This window comes from Eubalaena glacialis, chromosome 1 (genome assembly GCF_028564815.1).
Source record: "Eubalaena glacialis isolate mEubGla1 chromosome 1, mEubGla1.1.hap2.+ XY, whole genome shotgun sequence".
In the NCBI taxonomy this organism is placed as follows: domain Eukaryota; kingdom Metazoa; phylum Chordata; class Mammalia; order Artiodactyla; family Balaenidae; genus Eubalaena; species Eubalaena glacialis.
In genome coordinates this window covers 46,317,423-46,343,700 of record NC_083716.1, presented here as the reverse complement: position 1 = coordinate 46,343,700, position 26,278 = coordinate 46,317,423, and the positions used below count along the sequence as shown (strand labels likewise).

The 26,278-nt window shown below is 38.8% G+C and overlaps 1 protein-coding gene across 1 annotated transcript; it reads right to left on the bottom strand.

Annotated features, from left to right (window-relative positions):
* Positions 1 to 4,839: 4,839 nt before the first annotated feature.
* On the bottom strand, positions 4,840 to 20,699 carry LOC133091119 (zinc finger protein 33B-like). Its single transcript, XM_061190037.1, is given in 5 exon segments — positions 4,840 to 5,858; positions 5,941 to 6,591; positions 11,790 to 11,885; positions 12,158 to 12,284; positions 20,686 to 20,699. Coding segments are annotated over 4 exon segments (1,758 nt in total). The 5' UTR covers positions 12,258 to 12,284; positions 20,686 to 20,699; the 3' UTR covers positions 4,840 to 4,947.
* Positions 20,700 to 26,278: the final 5,579 nt, after the last annotated feature.

Sequence of the window (26,278 nt, the reverse complement as noted above, 5' to 3'; positions counted from 1 at the left end):
CTTTACCAGTACTTGAACAAAGAGCTTTGGAAATTCAATAATTGTATTCAATTGATAATTCTAACACTAACTTAGCAAAGAATCTAGGTTACAGATTACTTGTTGAGTACTTAAGATTTTACAATTCTTAAAATTCTTACCTATTCGGTAGGTGCTATTTACTTTCTGTGTGGATCATTTAAGATCTTAAGGTCAAAATACTGGTGAATATGTGATCACTACTTGTAGTCACACTTCTAAATTATAACCTTTTAAATTCTTCCTTTCTCATCCCCCACCCTGATAGCCAGAGTTAGGGGATAAAAAGAAATATGGACGTTCACTTTTGCAGCTCCATGACCTTTCTTATTGTACTTTCATTGAAGAGAAAGGCACATAACTGAGCATGAAGGGCAAGGCTGAACCGTAGGTAATGAGGACCAGGGAAAGTCCAAAGCAACATGCCCGAAGTAGTTGCGAGAGTAAAACTGACATTGGGTTGGTACCTGAGAGCAGGTGATACCAACAAGTAGGTTCAAGAGGTAGAGCTGGGAAAAGCTAAGACATAGGGAGTGTGTGGCAACTGATCGGCAGGGGCTACAAAAATCATTCAGGGTTTGGTCAGCTAAGCAAAATGCTTAAGGGGAAAGGACTAGAAAGTGTGCTTTTGTTAAACATCTCTCTGGACAGCATTAAAATCCTTGAAAGTTTTTACATTTATAATACCACAGCAATAAAGAGAACAAATGAAAAACCACCAGTAAATCGGAGGTCTCAATAAAAATTTGAAATATGGAAGGAGGACAGCTATTGTATCAGAGCAGAAGCAGACACCATTTATACTACTTGCATTAAGGACAAAAAGGAACCAGCTTGGCTCCAGACTCAGAAATGCTTAATACTGTGGAGGACAGGAGTGAGACATGAAGGGAAAGCAGTGAAATTAGTGGCCAGTCGTATACGGGACATTCCCCTCACTCCATACACACTTGCCCTCCTCTGCAACCCCTGTGCATTGTCAACCAGGGACTTACCCTCCAGCAAGAGATGGGAAATTTCTTCTCTGTAGAAATTGAATGGCCCCTAGAGACAGACCTGTATTTTGACTTTTGTGAATCCAACAGCAAAGCAGTTATCTTCTAGCTCCAACGCATTTATAACAGGGCTTCAAAATTCATGAAATAAAAACATGAAATAGCTGTAGACAATTTATCAATTATAGTTAGATATTTCAACACTCTCAGGTAATTGATAGCACAAGTGGACAGAAAATGAGTATCAACTAACTCAACATTTATAGAATACTCCAACAACAGCATAATACACATTCTTTTCAAGTGCACATAATACGGGCTATAAAACAAGTTTCAAACGATTTAAAAGAATGGAAATCATACAACGTATATCTAGCACCAGAACAGAATTAAATTAGAAATTGCTAACAGAAAGATATCTGAAGAGTCACCAAACATTTGGAAATTAATGGCTCCTAAATGTGCCATGGGGTAAAGAGGAGGTAACAGTGAAAATCTGAAAATATTTTGAACTGAATGAATATATAAAAATTTGTGGGATGCAGCTAAAGCAGCACGGAATTTTATTAATAATTATCCCAATAAATTCAGCAACTTAGTTGAAATAGAAAAAGTCCTTGAAAGGTACAAACTACCCAAGGTCACTCAAGAAGAAAGAGAAAACCTGAATAGCCCTATTAAACGATTTGTAGCTGACAACCTTCCCACAAAAAAAAGTACAGGCCAGATGGCACAAGTGAATTCTACCAAACATTTATGGAAGACATAGTAACAACTGTACACCAATTCTTCTAGGAATAAACATTTTCCAACTTATTTTACGAGTCAACATTACCCACATACCAAAGCCAGACAAAGACATCACAAGAAAAGAAAATCATAGATCAATAACTTTATGAACATAGATACAAAAATTCTTTTAAAAAATAGCAAATTGAAACTTCTAATCTATAAAAGATGGTAATGCATCGTGCCCAAGTAGGATTTATCCTAGAAATGCAAGGTTGCCGTAGCATTCAAAATCAATGTATTTCATCATATTAACATACTAAAAAAGAAAAACCATATCTTTATAATGTAGAAAAAGCATTTGAAGAAATTCAACACATTCATGATTTAAAACTCTCAATTAATTAGGAATTAAAGGAATCATCCTTAATCTAATAAAGGGCATTTATGGAAGAACATATATCTGACATCATATTTTATGGTGAAATAAAGAGCGGTTTCCTCCTAAGACTGGGAACAAGGCAAAGATGTCTAATCACCACTTGTAGTCAACATTGTCCCAGATGTTTAGCCTGTGCAACAAGGCAATAAAAAGAAAAGACCCCCACCCTCCGCACACCTCATGCTGCCGTCCCAGTGTTACCAAATCAGGTCTGGATGCTTGCTGCTCAGAAATCAATACTCAAGAGAGACAAATGTTGGTAGAAAGGAAAGTTGCTTTTAATCAGAATGCTGGGGAGATGGTGGACTCCCCAAAAACCACCTCCCAAGATTCTGCTCAGCCATGAGAAGTTCTTAAAGGGAAAAGGTAAGTAATCTCAGTTAATCCTTGAGATAGGAGGTCAGAGGCATCGCCATCCCCCACTGCATGCAGGCTTGTCATGCAGGCTTGTTGACTTCTTGTGATCTTTCTTTCAATACTGTCTTGTTCACACAGTTCGTTCGCAAGATTACTGAAGGGGAAGCTAGGGAAGAGATCGGGTCATCTGTTAATTACTTATTCTTCATTTCTACTTCTTTGATCTATGGAAAGAACCAACAGATTAGGCAAGGTATTATATGATCAAAAGATTTGAAAGTGTGCTAGGGTCAGAGATGAGTAGAGCATGGGGGCACCTGGTTTAAGGTTAGTGACAAGATAAAAGGGGCCTCCGGCAGAGAGCTCTTTCCTGCAAAGTGCTTTTTCCTGCCAAAAGCTGCTTACAAATCCCCACTTGTCAGAACATCATTCCATTTTTATTGGATTATGGTCGAAGGTCTGTCTTCTGTAACTTCATGCTGACATAGGGCACCATATCCTTAGAGTGGAAGATGTCGACGTGGGTTCTGTAGTATCTCTTTGCTGACAATTGTAGTTGCTCATTTACATATATGGGCAGAACAAGCTACAATTATTTTGATGCCCACAAAGATATAGATTATTATGAGCAACAGTGTTAATCCCGTTCTCTTAAGGCCAAGTTCTTGAAATTGTGCTAGCCATAGATCTAGTACTTTTTTATAAACAAGAGGCAGGGGATATGGAGGGGCCTTTGTACTTGGCAGGGGGTGGGGGTGGGAGTGGGGGTGGGTGCAGGGTTCTGCTCAGTTCCACCAGTGCGTGCTGAGCACCGGCAGGAGCTAGGTGAAGTTCTGGGCAAGCAGACAGTTAAGGGCCATGGCCTTGCTGGCTCCAAAAGAGGCACAGAGACCTAGACACAGGACGGGAGAATGCATGTGTCAGTGGAGACAGAGATTGGAGTTATGCAGCTGTAAGCCAAGGAACACCAAGGATGGAGAGCCACCACCAGAAGCTGAGAGAAAGGCATGGAAGAGATTCTCCCCGAGAGCCTTCAGAGACTGCATGGCCCTGCTGACATCTTGATTTCAGACTTCTAGCCACCAGAACTGGAAGAATAATTCCTATTATTTTAAGCCACCCAGTTCGTGGTACTTTGTTACTGCAGCCCTGGGAAACGAATATACAGACCTTCAAAAGTGGCCCTGAGACAACTGACTTTTCCATTTGCAAAAAAAAATGAAAGTAGATCACTAATTTATACCATTAAAAAAAAAATTCCAGACAGATTTAAAAATATAAACATGAAAAGCAGAACTTCAGTGTTTTGGAAGAATATCTTTGTAACCTCAGTCTAGAAAAGAATTTCTTAAACAAAGAGCAAAAAGACCTAAGAAAAGATTGTTATATTTGCCTCAAAACTTAAAACTTCTATACAGTATAATATAGCATAAATAAAATTAAAAGATAAGCCACAGTCTAGGAGAAAGTATTTGTAACCTAATGTAGTCAACAAATAAATATACAAGTTATATAAACAAATCCTGGAAATGAAAGAACAGATGATCCAATTAAATACATATATATCTCCAAGCTCATGGTATTGTTGCCTATATTTCAATTATCTGAATGCTGCAGCATATGTTATTTTTCTATCTCTAAAATATAGAGACTCTTTTGAAAAACATAATTATAATACCGGAGAAACTAATAACCCCTGAATATCATGAAATATCTGTGGTCGTAGATACCACAGTCAACAGATGCCACAGCCAATGGTGGATACATAAACCTAGACATGTGATAAAATTGCACAGAACTAAATATACCTACACATAAGTGAGTACAAATAAAACTGAGAAATTCTGAACTAACTGGTGGATTATATCAATAATGTCATTATCCTGGCTGATATTTGTACTATATTTTTACAAGATGTTACCACTGGGGGAAACTGGGTACAGGGTACATGAGGTCTCTCTGTATTACTTCTTACAACTACATCTTACAATCTACCATTTTCTCAATAAAAATTTCAGTTAAAACAGAAAATTACACAGGTATTAAGTATGGGACAACTTATACATTTCATATTCATATTAAAATTATGAAATAAAAACTTTGAGTTATTAAGCAAATATATATATATACTTCCTACTACAATGCTGCATTCCAATAAGCAAACGTATCATGAAAAGTTGCTCTACATAGCATACTTATACATATTCTGCAAAAGAAAAGGCCTCCTTTTTAAACTTTTTTTGACACTAACATCTTCAAAATATTAATAAAGTTATCAAATATTAATTATTTGCTACTCAATGAAATGTCACTTCTAGGCAAAAGATTTCTCATATATATTGGGTCCCCCACCTCAGCCCCAGGTTGTTTCTGCTATGCAATGAGTCCAACAAGAGGGTGAAGGTTTCAGGATGTTGACAGGGGTTTCTTCTTAGTACTGTTTCTCTGCTGTTTACTGAAATTGAGATGCTGGTGAAAGGTTCCATTACACCTGTAGTGTTTCTCCCTAGTGTGTTCTCTGATGTGTTGTGAGGAATGACTCTGATAGAAGGTTTTCCCACATTGGTTACATTCATGGGGTCTCTCCCCTGTATGGGTTCTCTGATGTACTGTGAGGGATGACTTATGGTAGAAAGTTTTTCCACACTCATTACATTTATAAGGCTTCTCTCCTGTGTGTGTTCTCTGATATTCCCTCAGTTTCGACTTCACAGAGAAGGATTTTCCACATTTGTGACATCCCTAGGTTTTCTCTCCTGTGTGAGTCCTCTGGTGATTAATGAAGTTTGGCTTCTGGGAGAAAGTTTTCCCACATTCCTTACATTCATAGGGTTTCTCCCCACTATGTATTCCCTTATGTACTGTGAGAGCTGACCTAGCACTGAAGGCTTTCTGACATTCATTACACTCATAGGGTTTCTCCCCTCTGTGTGTTCGCTGATGTACACGGGGATTTGACTTCTCACAGAAATTTTTTCCACATTCATTACATTCATAGGGTTTCTCCCCTGTGTGTGTTCTCTGATGTACTGTGAGGCCTGACCTATACCCAAAGGTTTTCCCACATTTGGTGCACTCATAGTGTTTCTCCCCTCTGTGTATCCTCTGATGTAGGATGAGAGATGACTTATGGCTGAAGGTTTTCCCACATTCACTACATTCATAGAGTTTTTCTCTTATATCTGTTTTCTGATATGTAGGAAGCTTTGGCTTCTTGTAAAATGCAGTAGCACACTGATTAATTTTATAGACTTCTTTCCCTATATGTGTTTCTTGATGCTGAATGAAATTTGGCTTCTTGCAGAATACTTCCCAATCTTCAAAACAGTTAAAGGTTTCCTCTCCTTTATAAATTCGCTGAAGGAGTGACTTCTTTCTGAAACTATTCACTTTCAATACACTCATAGTATCTCTTCCCCATGATAACTCCATGGTGCTTACTTAAAGTTGACTTCTCACCAACAGACCACCTCCCACAGTCATTCAATTCATAGTGATTCTCCCTTGTATGAGTTCCCTGATGAACAGTGAATGTTGGTCTATCAGAAAAGGCTTTGACATGTTCATTACATCCATAGGGCTTCTCCCATGAGCTTGCTCTCTTATGGGTAATGAAAGTTGCCCCCTCATTGAAGGCTTTCCCACATTCATTATATTCAGAAGAAAGCTTCAGAATTTGAGTATCTTGATGCTGAAATATGTCATTTTGACTAATGGCTTTTCCAGTTCTATCATATTCTAAAGATTTCTCTCTAGAATGAGAATTCCTGTGCTTTGTACAGAGGAGTAATTTCCCATGTGTATTAAACTCATCAAGCTGCCTTACAAAGGAGTGTCTATTACTAATGATTAATTCTGAAAGAGAATCCAAATTCATTCCATATGAGTCATATTTACCAGGTATTTTTCTTGATAAAATAGAGTTTGTATCCAGAGAAAATGTTTTTCCTAATACACTATTTCTCTCTTCAGTCGGTGTTTTGTTGTTGACAAAATCAACTTTCCACCAATGCTGGACTTCCTTTTCCTGGCTCTTCTCCATCAGGTCAACTATGCAGAAGTATAGAAATGAAAATAATTTACCATAGTTTATACATGTTAATATATTTCTTATGAAGAGAAGACATATTCATATGTCTTATTCTAGCCCAGTCATTTGCTATGAAAGTAATCTCAAGGGCATACTGCCTCACTCCTCTAGGTTTGAAAAATAAATAACTTGCAGTAGTGAAAAATGGGGAATCTGGCAACAAAACGCAATAATTTGACACTTCAAAAATGTTTATTGTGGTGATCATTTTGCAATATATACAAATATCAACTCACTACATTGTACACCTGACACTAAAATGTTGTATGCCAATTACACCTCAATTTTTTTAAAATGTGACATTCAAAAATAGATAGAGAATTTGAAATAAACACAAACAATAAATTTAAAATGTTTGAATGACTGCTTAATCTTGGGGTGGGGAACTACACAGGTAATAGAATCAGCCCAACAACTCAACAAATATTAAGTAGAATCACAAGGAAAATTAATAGACAATGATAGTAAGGGGAGATATCAAAGGAACAATTAGACTTGGAACAATTAAATCAGGGCCTAGTCGTTATCGAAGCAAGAGCCTCACTAATATACATGCTTACAACCTCATCCTCCTCTTTTCTATTCCACATAACACCACCAAATTAAATTTCAGAAAGTACTCATTTTCATTAGAGTTAAAAGGAAAACTGTATTGCCTAGGCTATACTTGCATTCTCATGGGGATTCACAATGAATAGTAGTGCCTAAATGAAGTATACATTTAGGCTATTCTTACAACAGGATCAGAGGCACATCTTTATTCATCTAGCATATCATCACCTAAAACTTACAGTCTGGGGACTTCCCTGGTGGCGTAGTGGGTACGAATCTGCCCGCCAATGCAGGGGACAGAAGTTTGAGCCCAGGTCCAGGAAGATCCCACGTGCTGCGGAGCAACTAAGCCCGTGTGCCACAACTACTGACCCTACGCCTTAGAGCCTGCAAGCCACAACTACTGAAGCCTGCGTGCCACAACTACTGAAGCCCACGCGCCTAGAGCCTGTGCTCCGCAACAAGAGAAGCCACCGCAATGAGAAGGCTGTGTGCCGCAACGAAGAGTAGCCCCCACTCACCGCACCGAGAGAAAGCCCGCGTGCAGCAACGAAGACCCAACGCAGCCAAAGATAAATTAAATAAATAAATAAAATTTATTTTAAAAAAAACAAAACTTACAGTCAGAATTTCACTTATACAATTATCCACTGTTATTAGAGTCTAGAGTGCTTCTCCCTATCTCTTTACACTCATCTTCTGATTTGTCTAATAATTATGGAAAGTCTTATGTGAATTTTCTGCCCTTTGCAATTAAAGGCATAAAATAAAAATTCTAAATTCTCAACTATATTCAATGAAAGCTAAAGAAAGAAAGAAACAACAAATAAGGGGGACTTCCCTGGCGGCGCAGCGGTTAAGAATCCACCTGCCAATGCAGGGGACACGGGTTTGATCCCTCGTCCAGGAAGATCCCACGTGCCACGGAGCAGCTAAGCCCGTGCGCCACAACTACTGAGCCTGCACTCTAGAGCCCGTGAGCCACAACTACTGAGCCCACGAGCCACAACTACTGAAGCCTGCATGCCTAGAGCCTGTGCTCTGCAACAAGAGAAGCCCGCGCACCGCAATCAAGAGTAGCCCCTGCTAGCTGAGACTAGAGAAAGCCCACACGAAGCAGCGAAGACCCAACGCAGCCAAAAAAATAAATAAATAAATAATTTAAAAGAAAAGAAACAACAAATAAGGTCTCCAGACTTCTTTCATCCCTTCATTACAGTTGATGCAATACTTCAGAGAACTCAATAAGAAAACTGAAGGATGATATAATGGTGAGGATTTACTTCACTATTGCATTATCCTTCCAAGAAATTCCATCATCTATTTTCTTATATTTTAGTGTATTTTAGCACTATTGGACATAACTGATGAGTAATGTTGGAATAATTGCTAGGGGGATGAAGTAGCAAAACATTTCAAAATACATTAAAATAAGATCACAACAATCCCATATTTCTTAGATTTATAAATGTGACCAAGTCACCCATGTGGAAACTGCAAGATAAAATGAGTTTTATTCCATTTAAAAATATAAGTAAATTTTCTCTTTGTTCATTCAAGTTAAAATTTTATTTTAATTTATAAGAAATTATGAAAGTCATAAAACAACAACCCTTGCAAATAATTAGAACTGCTTCAAAAAGAAATTCAAAAACAAAAATTGGGTGGTGCAGTGGTTAAGAATCTGCCTGCCAATGCAGGGGACACGGGTTCGAGCCCTGGTCTGGGAAGATCCCACATGTCGCGGAGCAGCTGGGCCCGTGAGCCACAATTACTGAGCCTGCGTATCTGGAGCCTGTGCTCCGCAACAAGAGAGGCCGCGATAGTGAGAGGCCCACGCACCGTGATGAAGAGTGGCCCCCACTTGTCACAACTAGAGAAAGCCCTCGCACAGAAACGAAGACCCAGCACAGCCATAAATCAATCAATCAATCAATCAATCAATAAAATTAAAAAAAAAAAAATTGGGTACACTGGATCCCTGATGGTATACCAAGGGTTAATATTCTATTTTGTTTAATATTTGAAGTATATCACTATTCCTTCCTACATTCCAATAATGGAATACAGTCCATTATTTCTTTTTATATTTCATATGTACTTTTCAAACACCATATACCTATATTTGTAAAAAATCCAAATTGACAATATCTGTCTTTTAACAAGAGGGTTTAGTCCTTTTGAATGTATTGTAATTACTAAAATATCTAGGATGGTTTCCTTCATTTCACTTACAGTTTCCACTTATTCTAATTTTTACTTGCTTTTCCCCGCTCTTTCATTGTTCTTTTTTGGTCTGATCTAATATATATATATTTTTTCTTTTCTATTTTCTTCCCTTAAGAAGTTTAGAAGTTATACATTACTTTCTTCTAGCATTTACTCATTAAATTTTACCATTCATATTTAACTCAACAACACGTCTAAAAAATAAAAGGATTTTAGAACACCAGTCTGGTCAACTGATAAATTATTTACATGCTATTGTTTTTCAATATTTTATTTTTGTTGTTTTTATACTCAACAGAATAAACATTGCTACTACAGATCTTCCTTGCCTTACAATGAGGTTACGTCCCCATAAACCTATTGTAACTTGGCAATATCAAAAGTCGAAAATGCATATAATACCCCTAATCTACTGAACATCATAGCTTAGAATAGCCTATCTTAAACGTGCCCAGAACATTTACATTAGCCTAGAGTTGGGCAAAATCATCTAATGCAAAGCCTATTTTATAATAGTGTTGAATATCTCATGCAGTTCACTGAATACTGTACTAACAGTTGTATGGGTACAGGATGGTTGTAAGGTTGTTTACCCTCGTGGTCATGTGGCTGACTGGGAGCTACGGCTCACTGCCGCTACCCAGCATCACAAGAGAGTATCCTACCACACATCGCTGGCCCAGGGAAAAGATCAAAATTCAAAGTACAATTTCCAGTGAATGGGTATTGCTTTTGCACCAGTGAAGTCAAAAAATCATGAGTTGAATCACTGTAATGTGGGGATCATCTGTATTTTTTACAGATAATATTTGTATAAACTTACCCATATCTTTACTTGTTTCCTCCCAGAACTGCTTCTCCTCAAGTTCCCCTGTCTGAGTTAAAGGTACTACCAGGTGTCTAGTGCCTCAGGAAAAAAAACCTTTCAGTTTTTCTCTTGATTATTCTTTTTCTTGTACCCATAATCCAATCTAACAGGAAATCCTGTTTTGGCTACAACTTCAAAATACATCAAGAACCCAATCATGTCACTTTACTTTCTATTTCCAAGCCGGTATAAGGCACCACAATCCCTCACATGGAGAACTGCTAACTGCTCTCCTTGACTTTACTCATCCCTCCTCCCCACCCCCTCTGTCAACATTTCCACTGTAGAGCAGCCAGGGGTATACATGAAGCAAATCAGAACATGTGCTCCTTTGCTCAAAACCTTCCAATGACTCCATCTCAATTAGAATTAAGGAGCTTTCGGGACTTGCCTAGTGGTCCAGTGGTAAAGAATCCGCCTTCCGATGCAGGGGATGCGGGTTCAATCCCTGGTCAGGGAACTAAGATCCCACATGCCGCGGGGCAACATGCCACAACGTGCCCGCGTGCCACAACTACTGAGCTCATGAGCCTGAACTAGAGCCTGCGTGCTGCAAACTACAGAGCCCATGCACTCTGGAACCTGCGTGCCACAACTACAGAGCCCACGCGTCCTGGAGCCTGCAAGCCACAACTAGAGAAGAGAAAACCCGCTGCCACAACTAGAGAGAGGCCTGTGCACAACAACAAAGAGCCCACACACCACAATGAAAGATCCCACGTGCCTCAACAAAGATCCTGCATGCCACAACTACGACCTGATGCAGCAAAAAATAAATTAAATAAATAAATAAATAATAAATAAATCTTAAAAAAAAAAAGAATTAAGGAGCTTTCGATAGCCAGTAAAGCCAAATAACCTGGCACCAACTACCTCTCTGACATCATCTCTAACTCTCTGATCTCTATTCATCCTGGCAAACGCTATCCTGTTCTGCAGACACTAAACACTCCGGCCTCAAGTTCATGGCACAGGGTATACCATCTGGCTGGAATATTCAAAATCCACTGGCCTCCTCCATTCAGATCTGTGTTAATTATAATATTGACCTTAAAGAGGCTCCTTCCTGATCACTTTCATAAACAGCACCACATTTCATTCTCTTTTGCCACTAAAATGCAGTCATTATATTGTTAGCAGTTGCAACCCCAGCACACAGACAAACCTGGCATATGGTAGATGTCAAATTAATACTTAGTGAATTAATACATAATATATGATTAAAAGATGACAAATGAAATTGATGTAGAAAGAATAACAAATATCTAAAATGAGAGAGGCAAGGATTGGATTTTTGGAAGAAAACCCAAAAAGAAACCATTTAGCTCTTATCCGCCAGGGTGATATATGCATCTGAGGCATGAAGGCCAATTATTCTTGGTCACTTCCAAAGTTCTATTAACTCTAAAAAAAATTTCCTAAAAAATCTCAAACATGCCAAAATCTGAACTAACTCCCTGGGATCCAGTTTCTCCCAAGTTACAGTAACGTCTATGCTCACTAACTCACCTGGGTGGCTCTGACTTTGGGAGTCTTCCTCTAACATCCATGGCTCTTCTCCTTGCTCCAATTTGAAAATCACCTCTGGTTTGGTAACACAATACCCTGTGAATGGAAAATGACACAGGACTTGGACCAGGTGCCCTGAGATTCAGGACCTTTAAAGGAGGACAAAGTTAGCCTGCATGAAAGTAAATCCACTGGAACATTTCACTGGGGAAGAGAACACAAGTGTTCTCTGTAGTGCCCGAAAGGGATCACCTTTGACTCCTGAATTTCAAATCTATAAATTATTAATCTCTACAAAGAAACCACCTATATCAGCAGCTAAAAAGGAAACAAATATTGTTTGGAGTTACAAATTATACAATCCCTACCCACTGAGATGAGGTGGCTATAGTTCTCCAGCATCACGTCCCTGTACAGGGTCCTCTGAGCAGGGTCCAGGTGCTGCCACTCCTCCTGGGTGAAGCCCATAGTCACATCCTCAAATGACACTGGCCCCTGAAACAGCACATCTGTGTTCAATCTACAGTGACCAGAACTGGAGAGCATGCAATATGTTGGGGATCTAACACCTGGTCATGTTCACAATTCATAGTTGAAGAGAAAACGCAATGTAGGATCCCTTCTGTCAGTACTATATGTTGTGGGAAAATGAGGAATCATGGTATAAGGACTTGCCAGTGTATTAATTTCTTAATTCATACAAAAAGTATAGGAGTTCCTGCCAGTGTTCCAGGAACTGTCCCAATTTCTGGGAATACAAAGAAAAATAAAAGATTAATCCTGCTCTCAAGGAGTTTATAATCAGGTCAGAAAACATATTTAAACATAAATATCTGCAACAAATTTTATAGAAGCAATGCTAAAAAGTCTCTGAAAGGTAAATGGGTAGTTGCAAAGGGGGAAGAAACGTTAAGTTGTATTTTGTATTATCAGGTTGAGTTTTATTGAGGAGTAAAGTATTAAGTCTTGACACATGAATCACATATTCTTTATAAATATGGGCCAACGACATAAAAAAGGCATGGAAGCATTAAAAAAATACTTGATAAGTTAATGGAACTATACAGTAGGAGAAAAGGGTTTGAGATGTATTAAGATAAAGCCTCACAGACATAATTAAGAGCAAGATTATAAGCAAGATTACAAGTAATTGTGGATATGTCCTCCAGCCTAAGGGTTTCAAAACATTTGATCATTTACCCCTTAATTAAAGTTTGAGCACTCATCCAGCATGGCTATTTATATCTTTATATGTACATGAAATCTCATTCTTATTTTTAAAACACAAATATCTGAACATCGATACGCTAATAATTCCTTCCCACATTCCAATAGCTTTTCTTGGGTACTCCCTGGGGCAGTGTTCTCAAAGTGTGGTCCATAAGTCAACAACATCAGCATCAGCTGGGAACTTGTTAGAAATGCAAAATTCTCGAGCCCCATTCCAGCCCCTATCCAGACACTTGGATAGCCAGTGTCCAAGATGGTCATCACCTCCTCCCCCAGTGCCCTTGTACAATCCTCTCCCACATTAAATAGGGCTGACCTTTGTAACCAATAGAATGTTGCAGAAATAACAGAGTATGACCAATGAGGCCAAGTCACAGACGAACACTGGTGCTTCCACTTTGTTCCTTCATGGATCACTTTCTCTGGGTAAAGCCAGCTGCCATCTCATGAGGACACTCAAGCAGCCCTATGGAGAAGTCTACATGGGGAGGAAATGAGGCCTCCTGCCAAACATCAATACTAATTTGCTAGCCATGTGAGTGAGCCATCACAGAAGCAAATCCTCCAGCCCCATTCAAGCCTTCAGATGGCTGCAGCCTCATGAGACCCCTACATGAGACAATAAATGTTTCTTGTTGCCTTTAAGCTGCTAAATATTGGGGTGCTTTCTTATGCAGCATTAGATTAAGGCATCTACAGAAACAGATACTCTGGGCGTGGGACTTAGCGAACAGTGTTTTAATAAGCCCTCCAGGTATGAGACACCAAAGCTGAAAAACTAGTGATCTAGGGAAGTCAAAAACAAGGACACTAAAGGAATTTGAAGGCTCTGGCGCCTACAGCTACAACAAACATTAAACACAGCCCAACTCCTAGCCAGAGTAACACATATCCTCACACTAAAAATTTATTTACCTTAGTTCTATTACCAGATACAGGTCCAGCTCTCAAAAAACAATTGCAAGACATACCAAAAAGTAATAAAAAACACACGGAGAAGAGACAAAGTAATAATCAGAACCAGACTCAGATACAACACAAATGTTGGAATTATCAGACAGGGAGTTTAAAATAACTATAATTAACATGTTAAAGAGTTGAATGGAAAAAATTAGACAACATTCAACTATAAATGAGTCATATAAGCAGAGAAATAGAAATTCTAGAAAAAAATCAAAAGTAAATGCTCAAAGTCAAAACCACAGTAATAGAAACAAGGAATGCCTCTGATGGACTCATCATACAACAAGCCAAGGAAAGAACCTGTGAACTTGAAAAGAGGTCAACAAAAACTTCACAGACTGAAATGTGAAAAGAAAAAGAATGAAAAAAACAGAACATCCAAGAACTGTGGCACAACATTAAAAGGCATAATATATGCATAATTAGAATACCAGAAGAAGAAGGAACAGAGCAGAAGAAATATCTGAAGTAGTAATAACCAAACATTCCAAAATTAATGACAAATCCAGGAAACTCAGAGAATACCAGGCAAGATAAATGCCCCCAAAACCACATCTCATCCTGTCATACTCAAACTGCAGAAAACCAAATATAAAAGATCTTGAAAAAAGCAAAGAAGCGGTGGGGGTGGTGTTGCGCCCCAGGGGTTGGTGGAATGTGAACCTTACCTACAAAGGAACAACGATAAGAATTACAACCGACTTCTCAGAATCCATGCAAGCAAGGAGAGAATGGAGTGAAATATCTAAAGTGTTGAAGGAAGAAAACCACCAACACAGAATTAATGAAAAGACACACTGAGGCATACATTTATATAATTCTGAATGACAAGGATAAAACTCTTAAGAGCTTCTAGATGAAAGAACAGCTGACTCACAAAGGAAAGAAAAGCATCCTAGCTTCGGACTTCTCCTCTGCAGTGGTGAAAGCAAAAAGACAATGAGATTATGAGAAAAGAATTTCAATCCAGGAATATTATACGTAAATAAATTGTCTTTCATGTGACAGGCCCAAAACCAGATGTGTTCAAATGAGCAGGGCCCTGAGGAATAAATCACCCCTGTAATCTCTGCAGAGAAAACACTAAGGAGGTACTAATGAGCTGCCAAGCAAGTCTCAAGCAAGGGGAAGGAGTGAGAAACAATAGAGCTTGTTACTGAAACATGGTTACAGCTAGATGGATAATATTAACATGATTTTAAATGTATAACATAATATTAAAGAAGACCTCCTAAAACAGAAGAGACTCTCCATAAGAACAGAGCCAGTAATATACTGATAAATTATTAAAATGGAGCCTGGGTGTGGGGAGGAGTAATGGGTGGATTAAAACTTTCGAAGGTCATCTAAGAGGGGCTGGAGGAAGAGGAGTAGCAATCACTACACCATGGAGCAGCAGAAGAGCAACAAAGTAATCTGATATGTTAGTAGATATGGCTCAGTTATAATATTTAGGTGTGGGTTGGTAGCTATGAGAACTGAAAATCAGAAAACGACCAAATTAACAGAGAAGAAAAATGAAACAATGACAAATTTGAATATACCAGAAAAAGTAAAGATTCTAAAGAAGTATAATTAATAGTATAAATTATGATATATATTGCATTATGTTATACTCAAAAATAATATGTAGTAAACTAAGACAGATATATAAAACCAAATATACGAATTATCACAGAAAATGGGAATGGATATATTTCTTATGCAAGACTAACATGCCATATTAGTCTTTAAAAAAAACCCCAAATGTTGCCATTTGTTGTTTACAAAAAATAAACCTAAAACAAAGTGATAAAGAATGGTTAAAAAAAAAGGAATGGACAAAATACTACAAGAAAAAGCAAATAAAAGGGAAGCAAGCATGGTCTTATTTATATCAGATTAAGGAGAATTTGCAGCCTTAAACTTCAATGGGGCAAAGGCAGATACCATGTAATGATAAATGGTAAAAATTAATCAAGGTTTAAGTCAAATCTGTATATATCCAAATAGATAAAAGAAAAACTGCTACAGTTACAAGATAATTTGGTTAAAGAAAACAAACCACAATCACGGTAAGAGGCAATATATCTCTATCAACAAGAAAGGACTATCAAATGGAGTTTGTTAAATTCACGTGCTCAGGTAATTACTAATGATAGTTAAAATTCAGTTATTTAGAAAAATGTCTTTCATAGAATATTTTAAATACATACTATCTCATACTCAGGACAAACCTATAACATAGATACTATTTTTCCCATTTAACAGATAAGAAAATTGAGGCAGAAAGAGGTTACCCAACTTCCCAAGGTCACCTTAAATTGGAACTAGGTCATCTGAAAATAAAGCACCACTTATAATCGTTATGTTATGCTGTGCTTTCAGAGACAATATTGCTAAACCCTACAAATCAGAGGTTTTACAAGCTACTTTGTCTGATTATGACCTATAAAACCAAAATTTTTAAAACTCACTAAAAAGTCATTAACTCATAAAATAAGACATTCTCCAAATTAAAAACTTTAGATCAAAGACAAGTAACCGGGGTCTTCCCTGGTGGCGCAGTGGTTGAGAATCTGCCTGCCAATGCAGGGGACACGGGTTCGAGCCCTGGTCTGGGAAGATCCCACATGCTGGGGAGCAACTAGGCCCGTGAGCCACAACTACTGAGCCTGCGTGTCTGGAGCCTGTGCTCCGCAACAAGAGAGGCCACGATAGTGAGAGGCCCGCGCACCGCGATGAAGAGTGGCCCCCGCTCGCCACAACTAGAGAAAGCCCTTGCACAGAAACAAAGACCCAACACAGCCATAAATAAATAAATTAATTAATTAATAAAAATTAAAAAAAAAAAAAAAAGAAAAGTAACCAACATCCAAATTACTACTGTCCTAGAAAGAAACAAAGGGGGAAATTCATTACATGAAAACTTAAGACCTAAAACTAAAGCCGTCACAGAGAAAAATTGTCTTTATTTTTTAAATAAAGACTGAAAATAATTATGAACTTTATGTTTAGCTAAAAGAAATATGAAAAATAAAAAACAGATCAAAAAAGCATGAAAAAATAAGGATAAAATCTTAAGTGAATAAAATTAAAATAAAGCCAAAATAAATGAAGAAGACTAAATTAAACCCAAAGCTTTTTTTTTCAGTATGTCCCATACATAAAATGGGCAAAATTGGTGGGGGTCGGGGGAAGAAAACTAACATAAAACTTTAAGACAATTTAATTTAGCAAACAATTTTTTTGGTTGTTGTGCTTAAAAATTTTTACAGGAGGGGGAGGAAATATACCAGATATAATGTTTTTAATTCAAAAGGGGAAAAAGGTATGTTCAAAATAAAAACTGTAAAGGGATATTACTTTTTATTACAAAGCTCCTCTAATCAAAAGAAAAATACATCAGTGACAAGAAAAAGTCCCAGAATTGAGTCAAATATATGTACAGTGCCTACTTGTAAAAAAAAAAAATTACACCTCACACTATATAAAAATATGTATTTGAATGAATAAGTATAAAACACAAAACAAAAGACGAGGAAGCACCCAAGTAATAACATATTAAGTCTGTTACAAAAAAGTAGAAAATCTTAGATTGGATTAAAAAGATTGAGCTACATGGTGCTTACAAAGGAGACACCTAAAACAAAACGGCACATAAAAGTTCATTCATTCATTCATTTACTTAGCGACTTTTCAATACTTATTATGCACTTAGACTACAACAGTGAAAAACAATGATGTCCCCCTCCAGTCTTCAGGAGAGTTATATTCATTCAGGAAGGGAAAAACAGACAATAAACAACATAGTAATAATGAAACTGTAGTGTCGGATGAGAAGAAGTGATTTGGAAGAGTGTGTTGGAGAAGTGCCTTAATACACAATACATAGTGTATTAAGGTAAGAGGGATGGGAACACTGGGGGTTAGTGTAGCAATTTTAAGGTGGAAGTTTGTGTAGAGCAAAGCAAAATGTGAGAAACCCTTGGTGTGATTGTGCTTTGCCCTGGGACCAAAAGCACCTGCTCCCAGCTGCGGATAACAAATGACAAACTGGGAAGAAGCAACTACAACTTACATCATGTTCTAAAAAATAATTTCCCTAATATAAAGGAATTAAATCTATAATTTAAAACTTTCCATAAAGAAAATCCAGGCCCTATATAAATTCATTGGTGAATTTTTACAAACCACTAAGTAATAAATAACACCAATCTTCAACAAACACTTCCAGAGAATAGACAATGAGGAAATACTTAACATGTTTCTTTGAGGCCATATACAATTGATACAAAACATGACAAAAACATTATAAAAAAGGAAAATAAAAGTCTCTCTCATGAAGAAAGACAAAAATCCTAAACAACTTACCATGAATACATTCAAAGATGACAGAATATCAAGGCCAAGTGGGAATTTTTCCTGGAAAAATAGGCTGGTTTAACACTTGAAAATCAAAACATTAATAGAATTACATCAATCAGTATGTTAATATCCATCTATTAAAAGAATAAAGGAGAAAACCATACAATCAACTCAATAATTAAATTCAACATCATTGGATGATAAAAACTTTCAGCAAACCAGGAGAATGAAACTTTCCCAAGAACATCTACCAAAAATGTTACAGCAAGTATCATCCTAAATGATAAAATATCGAAAAGCTTCCCTTGAGACTGGAATGAAAACAAGTACGTACTATTCTATTCCATGGTAGCTCCTAGCCACAGCAATAAAGAAAAAGAAATTAAAGTTTTTAAATGGGACAAAAAGTAAGAAATATCCATATAACATAATTGTGTGGAAGGAAACTCCAAAATAATCTACAGATAAAATATTAGAGTTAATAAATGGTAAGGTCACTGAAAACAAGTTCAATATACAAAAATTGAGACTATATATACTAGCAACGTCAAAATAGGGAGAAAATTTTTCAACTACCTAAGAATAAATCTAACAAAAGAAGTAAAAGATGTACACATGGAAATTATCAAACATTCCTGAAAAAAATTAAAGGAGACCTAAGTAAATGAAGAGAAATGCCATGTTCATGAGTTGAAAATTCAAGCCAGTATTAATATAACCTAACTCCCAAATCGATCTATAGATCCAGTGCAATACCAAATTCCAGCAGATTCCCAGGGCAGGGTGTTGACAAGATGATTTTAAAGTTTATACAGAAATACAAAGGACTGGGACTTCCCTGGGGGCGCAGTGGATAAGACTCTGCGCTCCCAATGCCGGGGGCCTGGGTTCAATCCCTGGTCAGGGAACTAGATCCCACATGCACGCCGCAACTAAGAGTTCGCATGCCACAACTAAGGAGCCCATGTGCCACAATTAAGGAGGTGGCGAGCCGCAACTAAGGAGCCCTGGAGCCGCAACTAAGGAGGCTGCCTGCTGCAACTAAGGAGCTCGTGTGCCGCAACTAAGGAGATGGCAAGCCGCAACTAAGGAGCCTGCCTGCCGCAACTAAGACCCAGCGCAACCAGATTAATTAATTAATTAATTTTTTAAAAAAAAGAAATACAAAGGACTTAAAGTAGTTACGGTAAATCTTGAAGAACAAAAGTGGACAACTTATATCCACAGACATGAATACTTTTTATAACGCTAAATAATAAGGCAGGGCAGTACTGGCATAGGGTAGACAAAGAGGCAACTGTAACAGAAATAAGAATCCAAAAAGAGATACACACATATGGTCACCTGATTTCTAACAGACACCACTGCAATTCTGTGGTGAAAGGAAGGTCTTTTCAATAAATGGTACTGTGGGAACTGACTAGCCATAGCTCAAAAAAAGATATATACATGTTTGTGTATATGTATCTAATAATTCAAAATAGATCATAGACATAAATGTGAAAGCTAAAACAATTCAAATTTTTAGACGAGAATATAAGAGAATTCCTTTATGACTTTGGGATGGGCAAAAATGTTTTTCAACAGGACAAAGCACTAACCATTAAAGAAAATATTGATAAACTGGACTTAATTAAAATTCAGAACAAGTCTCAAACTTAAAGAAGATATCTGTAGTACACATATCTGACAAAGGACTCATATCTAGAACATATAAACATCCAAGTTAATACAGCACAGAAAAACTATCAATTTTTTTAACAAACAAAACGAATACATGCTTTAAAGAAAAAGATTTCAAAATGGTTAGAAAACATGAAAAGATCCTCAGCATGATCAGCAATCTGAAAAATGCAAATTAAAACCACAGTGAGACACCACTACACTCACCCACCAAATACTAAAAAAGAAAAAAGAAAAAGAAAACCTCACAAACAATACCAAATGCTAACAAGGCGATGGCACAAGAGAACCTCTCACATACCGCTAGTGGGAGTGTCAAGCAGTACAACTACTTTGTAAAGTCCGTTTGGCTGAATCTATCAAAGTTAAACATATGTATGCGTGCTATGAGCCATCAATTCCACTCCTAGGTTTCTATCCCTCAGATTCAAGTGCACATGTGTACAAAAGCCAGAATTGTAAACAACCCAAATATCCTTTCAGAGCATAATAGATAAACTGGTATATTCATACCATGGGGAAAAAACCAAACTACTACTTCACATGGATGACCTCAAACATAATGTTGAGTAAAAGAAGTCAGACATAACAGGTTATATATTACATGATTCTATTTGAAGTTTAAAATGAGACAAAACTAATATATGATAACAGAAGTCAAAATAATAATTACCTTTGACTGAGTCGGCAAGTACAGTCTTGGAAAGAAAAGAAGCCTTCTGCAGTACAGAAAATGCCCTTTATCTTGAGCTGGGTGATAGCTATCCAGCTGCAGCGCGTATGAAAAATTCATCAAGTTGTACCCCAAGGATTTGTGTGCACTTTATTTCAATTTCAAAAAAAGAAAGAAATATTAACAACTTGAATGTAACAAGATTTGATCACTGACTGGATGTGCAGGTAGCAGGTAAAGGACAGCACTTAGAAATAGATACTGGGTTTTTCACCCGGATGATGGGTTTGCTGGTGATAACATTTGATGGGAAATAAAGGAGAAAGTGGGGGGAGCTGTTAATAACAACTTTCCTTTTGGATTATAGAGTTTGATGGGCCTTTAGAAGAGCTACACAGAGATGTCCAGCAGAGAGCTGGCCATTTGGGTCTAAGGTAGGGGAGAGGTCTGGGCTGGAGAGCCAGAAAGCATCCCAGCAAATGATGCATCCCCAGACAGGAAAAGAGATCACTCAGAAAGACCAGGAGAGTGAGGACAATAGGGGACCAATAATGGAAAACTTGGGAGAAGCAGTAATAAGAGGCAAGAAGAGGAAGAAGACTCCATGGAGAAAACAGAAAAGAAATAATCACAGAGGAAGAGACCTGAAACCAATCAACATTTTCTAGGAGGGACTGAACATGAGTGTCAACAGGATAGAATGCTCAATTAAGGCAAATACTATAGGATCAATGACATTTGTCATAATAAGGTCACTGGTGTCCCTTACCAGACAGATCCAACAAGTGATGCAGTTTGAAACGTAAAAGGGCACTGGGGAAGTGTGTGCCAGAAAATACAACTTTAACCTATCTGCTGCACAATCTATACATAATATTAGAGAAGATTATCTGAAGGTGACATAATCCATTCTTTCTTGCAGATATCCCTGGTTCTATGCCCGGATCAAGCGGGACCATGAGAAAGAGGTCTACAAGACCACGGTGAGCAGCCCCTGGAAACCTCAACTGACTGAGTTCTCCTTTGGCACAAAGTGTCCTGCTTCCCCTGAGGAGCAATTACAGGCAGCTGGCTGCACCCATTTCCCATAGTCACTGAAAGATTATTTACTATGATACCTACAGGAAGATTAGGAAAGGAACATCTTCTTTAGAATTCTTAATGCCTCAAGAGGAATTCACATGATGATTTCTTTAAGGGTCAATGCAAATCATGTAACAAAGAACATCTGCATTTTTGCTATGACTATCAGAAAAATCAGACAAATTTGGTCAACGATAGCACAGAATAGTCTAGTAATAGCATAGAACTTGCATATATCTGCATAGTACTTCATCCTGATACTGATGTGTTCCTGCATATTATCCCTGAAGTTGACTTTCATCTATTTCTATATTTCCATTCTAATCTACTAACCCTAAAAAGTCTCATGTAAGACACTGTAAACAAAGGAGGGAAAAAATAAACAAACCACCTGAGATCTGTTCATTTTCTGTGGATCGAGGAAACGCGTAGAGAAATACAAAGTTGGGCTGGAAGAAGAAAGAATAGAACACAAGAGATCTGATCTGCCTTGCATCTCCTGGATTCTCCCGCCTATAAGCTCCACACACTAGCGGGATAAAATGTCCTCCTGTAGAACATCTTTTGGTCCTGAACTACTTTGGCAGTAGTTTCTCAGTCTTTTAATAGAAACTGGGTTTGACTTAACTATGTCGGAAAATCTGACTATTGGCTAGGTTGCTACGAATGGGATGACCTGGTCATTCATCCTCTTGGGCTCAGTGGTTTTCATCTTTCATCCTAGGCAGAAACAAGTAGTCCAGGAAGCTCTTTCCTTCACTGCTTCCTGTGTCTGTGAAGTCAGGATGGAGGAAGCACCCACGTCTCTCAATGTCATGTGTGATAAAGGGCATAGAGTGAGGCCCCCTCAGGCACTGGAAAGAATAGAGAATCTGAAAGAAGTCAAAGGCTGTTAGGAAGGTCTGAGATAAGTTTTCTTAGTGGTAGGTAGTATTTCTTTCCCCCAGACTACGCTCTCTCGGAAGTATAATTTCCTGGGCAGACTTGCCCCTTGCCTTAGCCCAGCTCCCTCTCCTGAAACCTGGCTCACGCCTCACGTTCTCACAGTCTGACGCGTGGCTTGCGGAGCACAAGGATCACATAGTGCAATCGGCTGTGCAAATCTAGGGTCTGCTCTTTCTTGGCCTTGATTCTCCTCTGTTCTGCAGCCCTGGTGGAAGGTCTCCACTCATATGAGCCATCTTCCAGGTGGGATTCCTCTTTACCTCACAAGATCGGCTTTGTTCCTAGGAATCCGGACCGGAACCTAAGGGACAAAATCATTTTAGTTGGAACCTATATGAGCGCCCCAAATCTTGGAACACCCTGTGCCCCCAAATCTTGGGTGGGTCCTTCAGTAAACTCAAATCAGAACCACTGAAAACACACAGGCTGGACAGTTCATACCAGCCCCAGAACTAACCATTATGAACTATGATCCCAGACCCCCGAAGAGACACCAAGAATCCCAGAAATACAAGTGCCCCATGAGAAAAGAGTCCACGTTATACTTGACAGCGATGTCCTTTGGCTCAGTGCAGGGACGGGCACAACGTTCAGGCAGAATTGTTTTTTAGGGAGGAAGCAGGTGTGGATGTGCCACCTCCGCCGGCTCTGCGGTCTTGAGGCACTCGCTAGCCACTCTGAGTCAGTTTCCGGGCCTAATATAGTGGGAGGGCGAAGACTCCCTGCCGTCCTCACCGAGTGCGCGGCGGCCTCACAACAGTGGCCGCCAACACTACAGCGGCCTCTCTGGGGACCCGCAGACGCCGGTAAGCGCACAAGGACCAGACTCGAACAAGCCACCGCAGCAGCTGCCGCTGGCCGGGATAGGGACCTGAACCCCGCCCCTCCCTCAAGCTCTGCCGCTTTTCGCACCGGCCAAACCCCAACCGCGCTCCAGTGCCCGCCGCACCCCGACTGAGGCTGCGCGCGGGGCGGCGCATGCGCCAGAGCGCCTGTCGACCCCGAAGGTGTTACCCCCGACCGGCCTCGCGGCTGGAGCCCCGCCCCGGAGCTGGGGGTGGGACCTGAGCCACTTTGATCGCAGCCAGGGAGCGGGTGTGAGGCGGTTGCTGAGCTAGCCCAGACGCTGGCGCGGGTGGAAGAGAAGACCAGAGAAGAGACCCGCAGTGCAAACTTTGAAAACAAACCTGGTGGTAGCAGGGCTTCTCCCAGGAAGGCACAGCAGCCCAGTGCTGGTGGTGTTGGCGGTAGTAGTAATCATGATAAACTGTGATGATGCCAGCTTCTCAAAATTACTTGTGAGAAATGGAATATTGCCTGCCATGTCAGTAAACAAAGGATGTCATAGTCATCAACGGTCATAGTCATCAACGATTGCAGCCACCTCCGAGGGTGAGCCGGTGAGCCCTGAGGGAACTTAGGAAGGAAACAAAGAATACCTGCCACCTAGCAGCCATCGGATTGCAGCCACTCCCCACAGTGAGACCTGAGGAAACTCGGGATGAGAAAACACAGGATACTGGCCCCAGATCGCTGAGGTGCGTATCAAAGGAATGGTTTCAGTGAGCCCAGACTCTTGCATCTTCCCATACGTAGAAAAGCGCTAAATTCCTTAACTTGAGATACCTAGTTTTGTTTTTTTTTTTATTAACGGTAATCTTTTGTTCCGACTACCTGCCCTTTGAGGCAAAACTCCTATATATCCTGGCTTCCCCCTTGCCTCCTCAGAGCAGTTTTCTCAGGGTTACTTGAGATGCTGCCTCCACGACTTAAAGTCCTAAGAATGTCAGCCTCATAAAACATAACTCTCAACTTCTAGGTTGTGCATTCTTTTTCAGTTGACACTTGCAATACACAAAATTGTTAGATGAGTAAAAATACAAACTGAAAAAAAACAGGTTATCACACACAGCCTCATCTCCCTTAGATAACATGCACAACTATTTGACGTTTTACACAAATGGGATATTCAAGCCATAACTATTTCAGTAAACGATATAAACATTTTCTTGGTCAATATATTTCCCAGTTCTTCCTTATCGAAAATTTCAAACAAATAGAAAATTTGAAAGATTCAGTGAGCAGACATATCTCATCTAGAGTCAATAGCTGATTTTGCCATATTTGCTTTATCTAGATGTGTCTTTACTTGTGATGAAACTTCAACCCTAAGTGTGTCATCATGTATCTTCTAAGAGTAAGGACATTCTCCTACATAATCACAATACCATTATCACACCTATAAAATTTAACCATAAAAAGCATCTAATATTCAAGTCCATGGACTTCCCTGGTGGCGCAGTGGTTAAGAATCTGCCTGCCAGTGCAAGGGACACGAGCCCTGGTTTGGGAAGATCCCACATACCGCGGAGCAACTAAGTCCGTGCGCCACAACTACTGGAGCCTGTGCACCGCAACTACTGAGCCCACGTGCTGCAACTACTGAGCCCACATGCCACAACTACTGAAGCCCACACACCTAGAGCCCATGCTCCGCAACAAGAGAAGCCACCGCAATGAGAAGCCCGTGCACCACAATGAAGAGTAGCCCCTGTTCGCTGCAACTAGAGAAAGCCTGCGCGCAACAATAAAGACCCAACGCAGCCAAAAAAAAAAAAAAGCATCTAATATCAAGTCCATATTCAAATTTCTCGTCCTGAGAGTGTCTGTTACAGAAGTTTTGTTAAGTTTTTGACACTGTCTTTTTTAATCCAGGATTCAACAAAACCCACATAGTAGTGATGTGAGGAATGTGTAAGTGTAGACATGGCAAGATTCACTTAAGAATCACTAGATAATAAAGTACTAATTTTCCCATTGGAAGAAAGTGTAAAGAGGGCATTCTCAAAAAGCATAAATCTACAAATAGGATAGAGAAATTTTGTTTTAATTCTGCTTCATATTTTCTGAGTATTCCAGACTATTATCTACCATCCAACTGCACAGTGCATCAAAATCAAATTTTATTAAAAACATAATTCTGTTCCAGAGTTATCAATTTTCAGGCATGTTTTACAGCACAAGCATTAACACTACTCCTTAATGAATATTTGGGTTAGTTGGTTAAAAAAAAGATTTGGAATTTTAACAACACTGAATTTTAAAATAGCAGTACAAGTCAGCAGACCCTTTACAAAACTTTCAAGGCATATTCACAACATTTATAGGAGACTGACACAGGATAGCGTTAAATTTTGTGTGTTAAAGGCGACTACATATAGTAATAACAAACACTGCCCTCAATTTGCTGTTCGAGAGTTTTGAAATTCTGTGACTCCCAACCATTTTTTTAAATTTTAAGAAAATTGCACTATTTTAAATGTTGTACATAACATACAACTTTCAAATATTTATTCATATTATTTTAAATTTGCACAATTTACATTCCCATAAAATGTGGCAGCACTGTACTCGACAGGTAACCCTTTGGAGGGCTCAGATATGCATGAATTTCATCCAACATGGTTTGGTTAAACAACACCACTCCCCAATAACACAATTCAAATTTCAGTTCCTACTTTACATTAATTGTGAGAAATACCATAAAGTACTACAAACTTGCCTG